Source organism: Rattus norvegicus, chromosome 18, assembly GCF_036323735.1.
Source record: "Rattus norvegicus strain BN/NHsdMcwi chromosome 18, GRCr8, whole genome shotgun sequence".
Lineage (NCBI taxonomy): Eukaryota > Metazoa > Chordata > Mammalia > Rodentia > Muridae > Rattus > Rattus norvegicus.
Window position 1 is genome coordinate 27,140,011 of NC_086036.1, and position 15,102 is coordinate 27,155,112.

At 52.5% G+C, this 15,102-nt stretch overlaps 1 protein-coding gene across 6 annotated transcripts in view; it reads right to left on the minus strand.

The window, feature by feature from the left end:
- Nucleotides 1-6,515: 6,515 nt before the first annotated feature.
- Nucleotides 6,516-15,102, minus strand: part of Sil1 (SIL1 nucleotide exchange factor) — a 231,934-nt gene continuing 223,347 nt past the window's right edge. For all 6 annotated transcript variants that reach the window (XM_008772025.4, NM_199376.1, XM_017600905.3 and 3 more), the window contains 3 exons: nucleotides 10,514-10,610; nucleotides 9,984-10,148; nucleotides 6,516-7,022 (listed from right to left, as the gene is read on the minus strand). In XM_008772025.4, coding sequence (XP_008770247.1) covers nucleotides 6,666-7,022; nucleotides 9,984-10,148; nucleotides 10,514-10,610 — 619 coding nt within the window. In that variant the 3' untranslated portion in view covers nucleotides 6,516-6,665. The remainder of the gene's footprint in view (nucleotides 7,023-9,983; nucleotides 10,149-10,513; nucleotides 10,611-15,102) is intronic.

Here is a 15,102-nt window from a genome sequence, read left to right on the forward strand (position 1 = left end):
TCTTAATTTCTTAGCAGGTTTTTAGTCCAATTTGTGAAGTTTTAAAATTTCTGGATGGTAGGTCAGTGTTATATCTAAGAACTCTTTGCCTAGAGTCATCTAGACCACAAAGGTTTGCCTCCTGATTTCTTGTAGAAGATTCAGATTTAGGTCCGCGATTGCTCTTAAACTCAATTGTGTAGTAGTCGTGAGGTACCGGGGTCCACAGAGGTTGAATTGCTATGGCACCATTTAGTGAGAAGACAGTCTTTCCTCACATTTGCACTTTGTCAAAAATCAGCCGGCTTTGGTGGCCCACACCTTTAATCCCAGCACTAGGGAGGTAGAGGCAGGCGGATCTCTAAATTCAACAACAGCCAGGTTATTTTAAGAGAGAGCCGGTCTCAGCAAAATCACCTTCGTGGTTAGTGGTTAGTGGTTAACTTTGCTTCTTCTCTGCTTTGGTTACCCTTGGTCAATTGTGCTCCCATATTAAATGGGAATGATAGAAATTAACATTTCATACTCTTCACGTTGCCTGCCTGTCTGGAGTGAGAGAGCCTCACTGCTTAGCTCTAATCTGCTACGAGCATCGGCCTTCATCCAGTGATCTCCATTGCGTCTGCCACCTACCCAGGAGTGACTTACTAAGTCACCTTGGCTATCAGAGGTACCCAGTCAAGGGAATGCAGCATTGACCTTCAAGGAACACTGATTTTTTTACTTAATAGTGGCGCCAAAGTGCAAGGGTAGGTGGTAGAGAGGCTCTGACAGACCTGCAGAAACCCTGCCATGCCCTCTCACAAAAGGCCACTCTCAACGGAGGGAAAGGGAAAACCACTTGCTGAACCTGTTGTGATCTGCAATAGGAATGAATCCTCTTCCCAGGAAATATGGGGGTAAATAGGAGCTGTTCTCATTCTGTTATTCTGTCTCAAAGTTGTAAGTTATAGGTACAGAGCACACGTGCACAGCTAAGACAGAGACAGGCACATCTGCGAGTTCAAGGCCAGCCTGGTCTATATAGCGAAGCACTAGATAGGAAAGAAAAACAGGCAGTTTTAGAGTTAGGCAGGGTCTGTGTTTCAGGTCTACTCTAGAATCCCGAAGGTCAGCCCTGACCATAGGGGGAGTTATTTGGGGGGGGGGGGTCTCTGATTCATTGATCTGTATCTGTCTGTCTGCCTATCTACCTATTATATGTCTGTCTGCCTACAGACAAAATCTCTCCACATAACCCCCTGGCTGTCCTGGAACTGACTGTGTAGACCAGGCTAGCCTCAAACGCGGAGATCTGCCCGCCTCAGCCTTCAAGTGTTGGGATTAAAGTCTCCTCGCACACGCGTTGCTCTTTGATCAAGGCACTGGTCCCGATTCCTATGGGCTTGAAGTCTTATTAGCCACTGTGAGCCCTTTTTCTCCAAAATTATTTCAGTATTGGAATGCCTTTGTGTTTCCACTTAAATTTTCAGGCAACACTCGTAATAATCTGCACCTAAGATTACCTGTGCTGAGGTGGACGCACCGCTGTCCAGCCCAGGAGCCCGGAATGCCTCCCGTTTACTGAGATCTTGGCATTTTATAGTTGCCAACGCAGCCTCTGCACCTTTGCCAGCATAAACCACACATGGTCCTCTATTCCTGCAGTGAAGCCCCACTTTCAGGTTCTAATATCTAATTACTTATGCGACTATATGCCGACATGTTGATTCGGTGCACAGATTTTTGCACCCTGTCCTTTACAAAGGTAACAGCTCCAAGAGACCTTCTGTAGGCCTATGGGTGTCACACACTGACCATCTGTCACCTGTCTGCTTCCTACTCTATGTTGCTGCTAAGGCCCACCCAGGACCTGCAGAGCTGTAACACCTCTGTCCTAGGTGTCCGTCCTAGAGGGATGATTTCTGTCTGTCCCCGCTATGTCGGAGGATGGCAGGTGCAGGGTTATGAGGTCAGGGACCTTCCTTCCGTTTCTAGTCTGTGAAAACTTTTCGTTCTGGGTGGTGCACTTAGGCTCTCCAGAGGAATGGAACAAATGGGCGGGCTGATGTATGCACGCATGTACACACACGTGTACACGCACGTGTACACACACACACACACACACACACACACCTGGGAACAACTCTATAGTCCTGATCTGATGGCAAAAACCTGGAGTCGCTCGTCCTCGCTCAGTCAGTCATGGCACAGCACGGCACATTGGTTCTGGTTGACAGCAAAGGAATCCGCACCAGTGGAGGGGAGGGCTGAGTAAGCCAAAGGCCAGCACTCCTGCCCCACCCCTTTCTACTGGGCTGCTCCCAGAAGGTTCCGCCCACATTTGGGGTGGGAACATTTTGTTCCTCAGTGAGCCTCCCTAGTTAGTGATTCTAATTTGTGACAAACTGACATTAAAACCAACCAGTGTTCTACGTCTAAGAGCTGTTGAATGCCCTCTCGGTTGGGTGAGCTGAGCCAACCAGCTCTCCCAGTCCCAGTGCACGAGCAAACACCCACAAAGTGGCAGACAGGGACAGCAGCTTTCAGAGTGGCACCATTTCTGTGGCTCCAGAGGTGACTGTGCCAGGAGATTTCCTCCAAAGTCAGGAAAGGCCTGGACACAGGCCCTGCCACACCCAGGAGAAGTGTGTCTTCACACTTACACCCTACGATCTGCAAAGCAGTGAATGTGGCGTTTACAGCCCTGAGCTCCTGGACAATCTTACAGAGCAATAGAACCAGCTTTCAGGACCTGGCCCGCTGTTTCCTCCCGAGCTGTCAACCAGGACGTTACAGTGAACTTTACCGAGTTGGTGGTGGTTTATCTGCTTATCTTTTAGAGCTCGAGGACCATGATGGTGGTCCCTTTGTGATGCTGCTTATTTGTGACTCGTACCTGGCAAAGCCATCATTCAGTCTCATGTCTGCCTTTAAACTCTTTAAAAAATATTTATTTTATGTATATTTATGCATGTGAGTACAGAGTCACTCTCTTCACACACACCAGAAGAGGGCATCAGATCCCATCACAGATGGCTGTGAGCCACCATGTGGTTGCTGGGAATTGAACTCAGGTCCTCTGGAAAAGTATTTGGTGTTCTTAACTACTGAGCCATTTCTCCAGCCCCAACAGTTGTTGTTATTGTTTGTTTGTTTCCAATTTTGTTCTTTTCATTTTCTTTTGGGTGTTTTGCTTGGTTTTATTAATTTATAACATGACTGTTGACTCGTAATCTATTGGTGAGCCAGAGTCTAACATGTAATTTGTAAGAGGGGCTGTTTTACCTCAACATGTTTGTGGCTCCCATGGATCCCCCATGGGTCAGGCCCTTCAACTTCTGAGGGCTCTGCCCCCCTCTGCTACTGTTCTCACCCGTCTCCCTGTTGCTCATCCAGGCCTGACCCACACACAGCACTCAGCCAGAGCGTGTGTGGAGAAATGAACAAATGAGGGAGGGGCGTTGGCCAGGCTGCTCCATACTGTGTCACGATGAGGACACATGAGGACACGCTCCAAGACGAGGTTGACAGGCCCTGGATCACCTGGTCCTTAGTGGTCCACGTGGCTGCACCTTAGGCATCCCGGCCCCTCCCACAACTCTGTGTGGGCTTCTCAAGGAGGTGTTTCTCCTCTTCTGCCGAAACCCTCAAAACCTTACCTGGGCCTGGGTTATTTTTCAAGTCTCAGCTTGGACACCATCGATCTCTGAGGGACGCTCCCTGATCTGCTCAGCTCTGTCACTGTCGAAGTCACCACCACCTGCTTCAAACCCCTAGAGCAGGAGTCTTGGCTGACTCTTCTCAGAGCAGTCAGTACAATTTGAGGGGAAAACCGAGTAAGAAAGTGAATGAAAACCAAGCCTGCTGAGGGATGGGATAGGTTTGGCCACCACCCCACTCTGTAGTCCTTTGTCCTCACATGAGGGCAGGATTGTATCAGTTGTAGGACGCTTATAGCTCTATAGGTCCCACCATGTGACACAGGTAGGTGGTGTCACCCAGATTTGGTGGCTGCAACCTTGTCATGCTCAATGGCCTCAAGTCCTGGCCATGCTTCCTGCCTACCCAGGGCAGCACTGAAAGGCAGAGAAGGGCTTTTCTGTACCCAGAAGCCCCAGCCAGGGCTGACTGACCAGGGTAACAGGACCAGAGTCTACAACTGAGAAGCATGGCTTCTCAGCTCCAATCCAGGAGACAACCTGGAGGATGCCAGGTTCCACAGTAACCTCACTTTCGAGGATGCCTTAAGGGGGATGACTGGGTGTTGTGTAAAGAAGTTCCATACCTGGCCTGTGGCTCAGAAGCTAGCTCGGTCCATCCCCCTTACTACAGTCCCAGAAGCTATTTCCGTGCCCCCAGGGCTCACAACCCTAATCTGCTCTGGGACTACAGGTGTGATACCCAGGCATCGCAGTGAGGGCAGAAGGGACAGCGGGTACCTAAACAAGCCTCTAGCGGTGGCACTCCTCTCATGGCCACCCTTTCCATGTCCACCCCCAGGGCTTGCAGGGTTCTCCAGGGCTCAGTGAGTACTGCAGAGACCTGGCTAGGCCTCCTTGGCAGCTCCCCATTCCGAAGGCCAGCCCTGTTCCAGCCCTCACCTTGTTCCTTTCTAAAATCCACATCGCTCAAGTGTCTCTTGACTCAGCATAGCCCTCCCGGACCACGCCCTCTCGGGGCTAAGGCAGCAGGGCCATTTCTCCTGCCCCTGTTTCCGGTGACCATGTGCGCACCTTCCATAGAATGGCTGCTGTGTGGCAGCTCAGGCAGCACGTAGGCTCTCTAAGTAACAGTCCTCACTCCCCTGAAGAATGTACCACCACGGCCGTGGGGCTTTTAGGCCAAAGGGCAGTGGTACCCCAGGTTGGCAGCCTGAATTCTGATCCCCGTAATGGAAACAGCTTTCCCAAAGCATGGGCTGCTGCCTACGACCAGCTCATTGCTTCTTCGTGGCTATGCGGGCAGAGGGCTGCGGAGAGGAAGACCCAAGAAAGGATTTGCAAGAAATGGGACCATCCCTTACCCTTTGTTTCTCTGGGTCTATGAAGCTGAGATTTCTCAAACCCAGGTGTAGTGAGTCATATTGGATTTGGGCCTGGCCGCTTTGTAACTGCATGGCCACAGTAAAAGTCATGGGATTGTTGGACAGAGGCTCTCCCATGTATTTACAGCACAGGAAGAAAAGACCAAGTAGTAAACACCCGGTGTCTCCACTGCATGACCTCTGCTGAGCCCGCTGATGCATGTGGAACCCACACACCTGGACCACACCTGGGTGGTGGTCAATTTACTTCTGCCTTTTGCTTCCTCAGCCTTTATCCTTGAGATTTAGGCTGGTTTTCTCGGATTTCTCCCTAATTAATTCAGGTCTCCTAGTCGGTCTTTTGTTACCGAAGTCAGGAGCCAGGTAGTCACGAGCCAGGGTTTCCCACTGTGCTTCCCAGTTATTTTCTACCTGGAGACTTGGGTATATAAGTGGTGAATAAAGCTACAGGAGTCTCTCACTCTTCTTCCTCACTCTCACTCTTCCTTCCCCTCTTCCACTTTCTCTCTCTCTCTCTCTCTCTCTCTCTCTCTCTCTCTCTCTCTCTCTCTCTCTTCCTCTCCTGGCTTGACACGATAACCTGTGTGTGTGTGTGTGTGTGTGTGTGTTTCTTTCATCCCGTAGGCTTTCGCCCGATTCTCGGTACTGTGTCGGTGCTGGCGCCGACACCCAGGCTATTCAACAGTGACCTTCCCAACTTGCCTTCCTGGGGTGGGGGTGGGGGCTGGGGGGCTGGGGGGGGGCTGGGAAGGGGAGCTGAGGAGCCAGCAGGAGCCAGCCTTTGGTGCACTGGGAAAGACTGAAAAACAAACTCACCAGAATCCAAATCAGGAAAGCCCAGATCTGGGTTGCCATGGCAACTTGCAGCAGGCTCCCAGCCTGGCACTCTGTCTCTGGGGTGGGGGTCCAGACTTGCCAGGCTGGGTCTGCCCTTCCTTAGCTAACCCTGGACACTGGAGGGGGCAGGGCACAAGCCGGGGCACCTCTGCCCTGTTTAGTATCTGAGCAGGTCTGGGCATCCACCGTTAGCTGAAACAGGATTACTTCTCTCCCAAATGGATACCCGCACGTATGGACACCCTGCGTCGTCCCCCGTGTGGGCTGCAGCAGCATGGGCCCACTTGCTTCATGGTGGACTAAGCAGTTCCTTGTGGAGACATTCACAGGCCTTGCCGGTGCCAGTGGCCTTTGCCCAGGTCCTCATAGCTTGAGGTGGGCAGGGAGACTAAGGGAGGGCTGAGTGCCCACACCACGCAGTGCTTTACCTGTGTCCTATGTCTTTCTTTACTTTTTTGTGTGTTCTTTTTTGTCTGAGGTTAAATGGCTTTCAAAGTGAAATAGCCAGAGGTTGTCAACTCTTAGAAGAAGGCCTTTCTTGGCCAGCATGTCACCTGCGGCCCATCACCAGCGGCTCACTGAACCACCCCCAGGCCTCCCAGGCACGGTGCCCAGACATGAGAGTGAGAGAGAGAGAGAGAGAAAGAGAGAGAGAGAGAGAGAGAGCACAATCTACATGTCTCTGTTTAATGACCCAGCCAGCTCTGCCCAGAAAAAGCTCATGCCCCAGTAGGGAAGTCCTCCTCCTGGCTGCTGTCCCCTGAAGAGCCCACCAGAGCTCTCACTAGCAGCATCCATCCAGTCCTGTCTCAGCGTGGCAGCCTCATCTTAGCTCCTTCACCAAGCTGTCGATGGAGGCCAGCAGTTCCCGGAAGTAGCCGTCATCTTCACCTTCTTGGAGCTCCAGGGAGGCCAGGGCTTGGTACTCTGCCTGGAGACTGCCCAGTGTCCGGCTCAGCTCCAGGTCTTGACGGTAGCGGTCCCGGCAGGTGGCGAGGAGGGCGCCCAGCGTCTGCAGCACCTTCTCCCGAGCGTCGTGCTCTGGAAGGGCCAGGAGCTGGGCCGTGATCTCACACCAGCCCTGTTCCCGCAGGCCGGGCAGGAGCTGCACCTGCCGGTACTGCTGCAGCTTCTCTGGGGAGGACTCCTGGGTCAGCTCAGCCTCCTCCTCAGCAAACATCTGCAGGGCAGGTAGGGCGGGGAGAAGAGCCGTCAGCCTGCACTGGGCTGCATTAGCGGATGCTCAGCTGCTCTCTGGATGACTCGGGGATGCTAGGTACCTCCTGGGAGGCAACCAACGGGATTTCTGGCCTTTTACATGCTCTCTCATCCATCTGTGCATCCGTCTGTCTGTCCATCCATCCAGTCACCAAAACACCAGCACACAGTGTTGGGTGCTGGAAAAACCAAAATGAGGACCCAGTCCCTGTTCCCAGGATCTGACCAGTGAGTAAGAATCCCTGTATATGGGTTGGGATTTAGCTCAGTGGTAGAGCGCTTGCCTAGCAAGCACAAGGCCCTGGGTTCGGTCCCCAGCTCCGAAAAAAAGAAAAGAAAAAGAAAAAAAGAAAAAAAGAAAAAAGGAAAAGAATCCCTGCATATGGCTGATGAGACAGCTCAGTGGTAAAGGTTCCAGCTCCATTTGCCTGGCGACTTGAGTTTGGTCCCCAGAACCTTATACATGCGTGTCTTGCTGTCAGCACCCACATACACATATTATGCTCACACATGTATACACACCACTACACACACTATTTAAAAATCCCTAGATAGCATGGCAGTTGGTACAGCATGGGGCCAGACGGCCTGGGTTCAGACTCCTGCTCCAGGCCTGGCGTGTGCTCACGCCTGGGGTCCTAGCACCGAGAGCTGGAAGATCAAGAGGTTACATATTTGGTCACACCATGAACCCCAGGGTTGTGTTATTTACTGATAAAACCCATTTCTAGTGATGAAGTGACTCGCCATTAGCACACACCTTTAATCCCTCAGCACAGAATACATACACACCCTAAGTACACATCTTCAATGCAAAACAATAAAGGGAAAGTTAGGTTGCAGAAGGAAGCAGCCATATTTGCCACGTTTGAACATGATGTCTAATTGAGTGGCAAATCAGAGAAAGAATTGACCGAATAGGATCTGCCCAATTTTTATGAGGAGGGAGGAGGGGAGGAGGGGAGAGGAGAGGAGGAAGAAGAAGGAGGGGAGGAGGAGGGAGGAGAGGAGGAAGAAGAAGGAGGGGAGGAGGAGGGGAGGAGAGGAGGAAGAAGAAGGAGGGGAGGAGGAGGGGAGGAGAGGAGGAGGAGAGGAGAGGAGGAGGGGAGGAGAGGAGGAGGAGAGGAGAGGAGGAGGAGAGGAGAGGAGGAGAGGAGGAGAGGAGGAGGGGAGGAGGGAAGGAGAGGAGGAGCAGAGGAGGAGAGGAGGAGAGAGGAGAGGAGGAAGAAGAAGGAGGAGAGGAGGAGGAGAGGAGAGGAGGAGGAGAAGGAGGAGAGGAGGAGAAGGAGGAGAGGAGGAGGGGAGGAGAGGAGGAGGAGAGGAGAGGAGGAGGAGAGGAGAGGAGGGGAGGAGGAGAGAGGGGGGAGGGGAGAGGGGGAGGAGAGAGGGGGGAAAGGAGGAGGGGAGGAGGAGAGAGGGGGAGGGGAGGGGGGGAGAAAGGGGGGAGAGAGGGGCGGGGGAGTAAAACAGCTATACTGGGACAGTTATAGAGAGACAGGTTGCAGAGAACGAACAAGCTAGACATAGGTGAAGACAGAATGAACCAGAGAATGAGAAGGAGCCAGAAGATTAGGACAGATTGACAAACTAGTATGAGGCCAAATACAGCAAATTCAGGAAAAGCCAAGAGAGAGAAGCCAGATAGAGCCAGTCAGCTTAGAGAGGAGTTTGAGCTAGAACCAGCCAGAATTTAGAAAGCAAGAAAAGGTGATCTTATTCACAGCAAGTCTCAGAGACTCCAAACATTCTAGGCATAGATGATGGTGAGGAGTGGAGGCTAGAAGCTTCCAGACTAGGCCTGGGTTAGTAGACATGGAAGCAGTAAACCTCAGAGACAATTACTACAGGAGGATAAACGCTACAGTTACAGGTTACCCTGGCTACACAAAAACTTGGAGGCCAACCTGGGTCACAGGTTTTTTCCTGTGTCAAAAAACATGGAAAGGGACCACATGAGATCCTACAGCTCTCTGGTCCGAGGTCACCACTGTCCTCCCCGGAGGAGAATGGCTGAATCCACAGCTTTTACAGAGGAGAGTCCAGAAGAAACAGTCTGCTCTCCCTGACAATGACAATAGACAAGCTCTCCTCGGGGCCTGCGGGGCCATCCTCTCAGGACGCCAAATGTGCCTAAGCCTTATCACCTGGCTCTGAGCTGCACAACTAAGACACTGGATCCAGGGTCTCTGATGGACAAAGACACACAGCAGATTGAGAAGAACTAAGCAGAGGAGAGAGGCAGAGACAGAGAGACCCACTGCCTAGCGGGAAGATAGGGTGTGTGAGTGTGGCTTCCAATAGTGTACCACAAGCTCAGGACTGGCCAGCCCTGTTCCCCCAGACAGTAACCTGCACAGAGCTAAGGACAGGCCTCTACTGAGGCCAAGAAGCCAGGCCTGCTTCCCTCTTCTCAAGATGCTTTTTGGGGGTTGGGGATTTAGCTCAGTGGTAGAGCGCTTGCCTACCAAGCGCAAGGCCCTGGGTTCGGTCCCCAGCTCCGAAAAAAAAGAAAAAAAAAAAAAAAAGATGCTTTTTGGGCTTGGACCAGAGACCAAGTCTTCCTAAAACAAGCCATTGGGGTCCATCCTGAGCCCCTGCTCAGAGCCAGAGTTCACAAAGGAAGTGCACCCAGGTTTCTAGACTCCTAGCTCTTTGGGCCCCTGGCTGCTGCATGGCTCCCACGCCTTCCTCGCCACGCCTGACTGCCTGCACACTTCGAATTACCTCCTCCCTCCCTCACCAGCCCTCAGGTTCCAGCGAGGTGCCATGTCTTATACGACAATCTCTGATACGTGTCTCCTCTCTGTCCACTCACCTGTCCCTCCACTCAGCCGGACAGAGGCATCCAAGGGTCACGCTGGTCAAATGTCAGAAGCAAACACAGAGCAAAACAAAGGGGAAGCAGAGCAGGCGTGGCGCTCACCTTCTCGGTGACCAGGTCATAGAGCAAGGTGACCACTCGCACGGCCAGTACCTTCGCACTCTTCTCCTGCACCAGGCTCCTGAGGACCTGCAGCCCCCCGAGCTTCAGGAACTGCTGCTGGGCGTAGGGGAAGTGGCGAAGTAAAGAGCACAGTGCAAACAGGACCTGGGGGCACACGGCACGGGTGAGTGAGGGCCACACAGATCTGTACCAACTGCAAGGCCAGGGCAAGTGACCCAGGTGACCCAGCCTCTAGTCTTGCTGGCTGCTTTATTCCCTTGGGCCCCTGTGTGCCTCAGGACTCAGGATGATGAAGGCCAGGGACTTCAGATAATGTCAACAGAACTAAGCAGACAAACGGGCAACAAACAGCCTGGCTCAGGACCCTGGGGATGCAAGGTCCCTGAGCTGCAGCTGTACTTGGCCTCCGAGTTGGCTGGTGTGAGCCTTGGCGACAGCAGTGGGCTGTGCTCAGGACCCTGTGAGTTGGAAGGAGCCGGACACGAGGCAGGGGCAAGGCGCAGACTTGCCTTCTTCTTGGCGGGGAGAGGCTGCTCTGTGGCCAGGATGACCAGCAGCTTCTGCAGAGCTCCTCCTTCAATGGCTTCCACCTGGACCTTTGGATTGCTGCGGGGAGAAACATAAGAAACTGTACACTTTGCAGGGCCCAGGAGCTAGGGATCTAGTAGCACACCGACCTTCCTTGGAAGAGCAGGGAGCACAGGGGTGGTTCTTACCTGGGGAAAAGGGGATAAATGTGTGCAGACCCACCTGGGTACGAAGGCCTATGGCAGAGACAAGAGAGCCAACGGTCGCATGCCAGCCTGCTGCTTCCTAGAAGTCAACAGACTGAGGAGCTCCAGGAAAGAAATCATTTCTACCACCATCAGGCCATTCTGAAGTTGACACCACATCCAGAGGTGCTACTGTGATCTCCCCTCCATGTAAGCCACTGCTGGGAGCTCCCTCCTCCCCAGTCCTAGGCAGCCATTCGCCAGGGAGACCACTCTGTGCTCTGAGCTGGACCAGGAGCCCATCTGCTCCCCATTCATCACTCGTGCATGCTGCACACATAGACATCAGGACATATTATACACATACACATATTTGTGCATATACATACAATATGCACACATACATAAAATACATACATAAATGCAAATATGCATAAAAATAAATCCTTAAAAATATTTCAATCCCAATAAGGAGGGTGCCAGGCAGGGAGACATTGGGAAGCCCAGATAAAAGACTCCTGGCATGTTCTTTCCTTCCTTTCAAGACAGGTTCTCTCCACATAGCCCTGGCTGTCCTCGAACTCACTCTGTAGTCTAGGTTGGCCTTGAACTTACGGGGATCCACCTGGCTCTGCCTCTCAAGTGCTAGGGCTAAAGGTGTGCACCACTATGCTTTGGCGCGTCCCTGCTTTCTTTTGTTTATGTTTTTGTCTTGGGGCAGTCAGTGTCTTGCTATGAAGGCCAAGCCAACCTCAACTTCACTGTACTCCTCCTGTCTCAGGCTCATGCATGCTAGGACTGCAAGCCTGCACCATGGCCCAGCACAGCGACCTATGTGGTTATGTTCTTTGGCAAATTCAGGTTCTTCAACTCAAAGGCCCACGCAAGAGTTCTAGATAACAGAAGAGTCAGGCCAGAGGACAACCACACCCAGGCAGCTTGTAACAGGCACCGAAATCTCCATGAGTCTCTGCTGGTTCCCTGGAGCCTCCGATTCCTAGCCAGGAAGCTACAGTGTCCCCAGCAGTGTGGCAGGGCCCTGGGAAGCAAGACAGGTTGGAGGCAGTGAGCTGTCCTGCTCCAATCTGGGAGGAAGAGGAAAGATGAGCAACAGGAAAGATGGCGTACCACACTGCTGCCCTCAGAAGAGGTCCAGCATCCAGCCAGTGACTCCCGAAGCTGACAAATGCAGCATTGAGGGTCTAAGTCATCCCCACAAATGGTCTGCCCCCTCCCCTCCTGCTGGAACCAGCTTCAGGGCTGAGAACAGTCAGACCAGTTTCCTTCATCCCTCGGTCCTGGCGTCCTCCCATCAGGAAGGATGCAGAGGTGCTGGCCGGTCCCAGGGCAATTCCACACTGTGCCAGGGGAGCAGTGGAGGTGGATGGAGATGCCCCAGGAGATGGCAGGCTGACAGCCTTTGCAGACAGGCGGAGCTTCTCTCTGCCTCCTTCCCCTACTTGAGACAGGCGTCTGCTTCATCAATGTGAGTTAAATTAGGGCCGCTTCTGTCATCATGTGGCTAAGGAACATTCACCCACAGCAGACAGGGTCTATGCCATGCTGGGAAATTCACTGACACCAAACGCTTCCTCTCAAAGAAGGGGGGCCATGGGGCCCGACACTGTATCAGCCCATGAAGTTCCTCGGAGACACCCCATCCCTACAGGCCCTCTGAAGCCAGCAAGCGGATCCATCTCAGCACCGACTCCAGGGCCTCGGTAGACCACACAGGGCTGAGTGTCAGAGCCTTCTCGAGAACACAGGAACAGAACAGAGGGCTTCTCAGGCAGGCGGTCATAAACCAGGCGCTACCTACAGCCATGCATGCCAACCACAGCCCACCCGTCCTAGGGAGCACAGCCATTTAGCATAGTGGAAAATGGGTTCCGACACAGGGATGGAAATCTGAGAGAAAAGAAGACAACCGCAGGACTTCTCAAGAATTTTTGAAACAACTTTCCCAGGTAATAAATCTGCTCTCTCATCTGGAGCAGAGTCCCAAGTGGGGCTGTGGACAGAAGGACTCCATACACAGCTACACCAAGGCCTGTGGCCAGATACTGGCATTGGCAGCCTGGGCCTGTATGCTGCCTAGCCTTTCCACGTGTCCCAGTTAAACAACTCTGGGCACTGGCCCTGGGATCTCATGACCTCAGGGTTCCACAAAACACCTTCTCGATTGGGCTGTTAGTGCTTCCTAGGAAAAGGGCTAAGAAATCAGGAGGGAAGGTCCGGTTGGGGGTTTCCAGTGTTTCAGACTATGCAGGTAGATACAAACAACAGGAGGGAGGCTTGCTAGCTACATCAGCCCTGAGCAGACATTGTGCTGCTCTCAGAAAGAACTTCCGTCCAGACAACCCAGCTACAGGTCCTCAATTACACAGCACCATGTGCTCAGGGTATGCGTGTGGATTTGCCCAAGTAGCAAGACTAAGCTCAAAGGATGTGCAAGGGCCAAGGCCTGCAGGACGGTCAGAGAAAACCTGTCAACAGTGGCAGGTGACCTGGGTAGGTCCTAGGATGGTTTCTTTGCCTGGAATCAGGGCTCGGGCCACTCCCACTAGTGACAGAATGTCTAATGAACAGTGAAACACAAAACAATGTGTTACACTATGACTATGGTCATAGTGGACTTGCTTCACAAGGAGGCCTAACTGACTCCTGGACGGTACTGCTGTATCCATGCTGGCTCCATTCCCCTTAGCCCGTGGGCTCTGGACCAGAGTTCTGACTGAGCCTAGAGAGGGTCAGTTCTGGTGGCTGTAGGGTGGCATGCTACGAAGGGATCTGAGGTGCTAAAATGTCAGAAGCCTGCCCTGCCCTCTGCAGCCAGCAACACCAGTGTACTCAAAGTCAACAGAAGGATGCTGAGGATGCAGCTCGCCTGCAGTGTGATAAATGAGAATTAACGCCGTTCATCAGGGCTAAGCCGGCTGCACTGAATAAATACCATTAGCACTTGGGTTGTTGGGATGCTCGCAGCCAGCAGGCAACTCAGCTGTGTGTGCGAGGCCAGTAGCAGCTGCCACCGCTCTGTAAATCGTAAGTGGGACAGGCAGGGAGAGGGGGGATCTCAGAATTGGAAGTGATTGCATTTGCTGAAATCACACAGTTCGGGTCAGGTGACAGCAATATGTCAATCTGCCAGGGCCACTGGTCATGTCTTAGCTAAGCTGAACAAGTGTCTGTCTATCAAGTAGAAGACCTGACTTCAAGAGCAGCCAGGCAGGACCAGAGACCATGTGAGAACGCTGCCTGACACAGGTCTGACACCTGAACTTGCCAGTCTTGACTCTCAGGGCTGGGTCCATCATTCTCAGGCCCACGTATAACACAGAAATGTGGGCTCTTTCAACAATTAGCAATTTTAAGGTCATCTGCGAAGAGCACTGATCAGCCGTGGGCCCTTGGAGGGTGGATTCTAGGCCACAGCCTTGTCTCTAGTATGCACAGTGCAGGGTTACACAGAAACTCCGCTTGGGATAATCTGACTTAAAGTGAATCTGTGAAGAGGAGAAAAGACAGAGGAGGAAGAATGGAGGACACTGGCAGTGGTCGGGACCAGAAAATGCTCAGGTGAAAGCCCGGAGCACGGCCTGTCCTTCGATTCCTAGATGTGCACGGGCTCTGGGAGATACCTTACGGGTGTGTACTCCCTGTGGAGCCTCAAGGCACTCTGAAGTAAGGCAACCATTTCTTCATTTCATTGTGTTCTAAAAAATCTTGAGAAGATGCCATGCCACAGGACACGGGCACATCTCTGGGTGGTTGTCCCAGCCTGGACCCTGCATGGTTCTGCCTGAGAGAGCTGCACATTCCTTTTCTCGCACACAGTAGGAGTTTTTCTCCAGTGTCCTCACCCTGCCTAAGCTCGGTACATGGCCTGAGCATCTAGGAAGCTCGTCTGCAGTGAGTGCAATCCTGGAAGTGTGGGGAGAGGAAGGAGCCAGCCGGCCAGTCAGAGACAAGCAGGCATGTATATCAGTCACACAACATACACTCCCTGGGATGGCTCTTTTTTGTAAGTCATTTCAGATGAGGCTATGCAAATTACAGAAAAATAAGCTAGACACAATGGCATGTATCTGTGAGTCCAGCAACCAGGGACAAAGGCAAAAGGATAATCTGAACTCACAGGTTCAAGATTCCACTTCAAAGCGACAGCAAGAGTAACAACAAACAGGAATGAAGCTTACGGAGAGCCCTCGCGTCAGGATCTTCCAGCATTAATGCCGCCACTTCAGTGCTCCTGTAACAAATGCCCTCCCCCAGCTTTCCTATTTGTCATCTCAGGGCCAGGTGAAGCCCACAGTCGTCGCACGTCTCCTTGCTCTGGGAGGCCTGCGCTGTATGACGCTGACATTTGAGAGTGCAGGCCATCT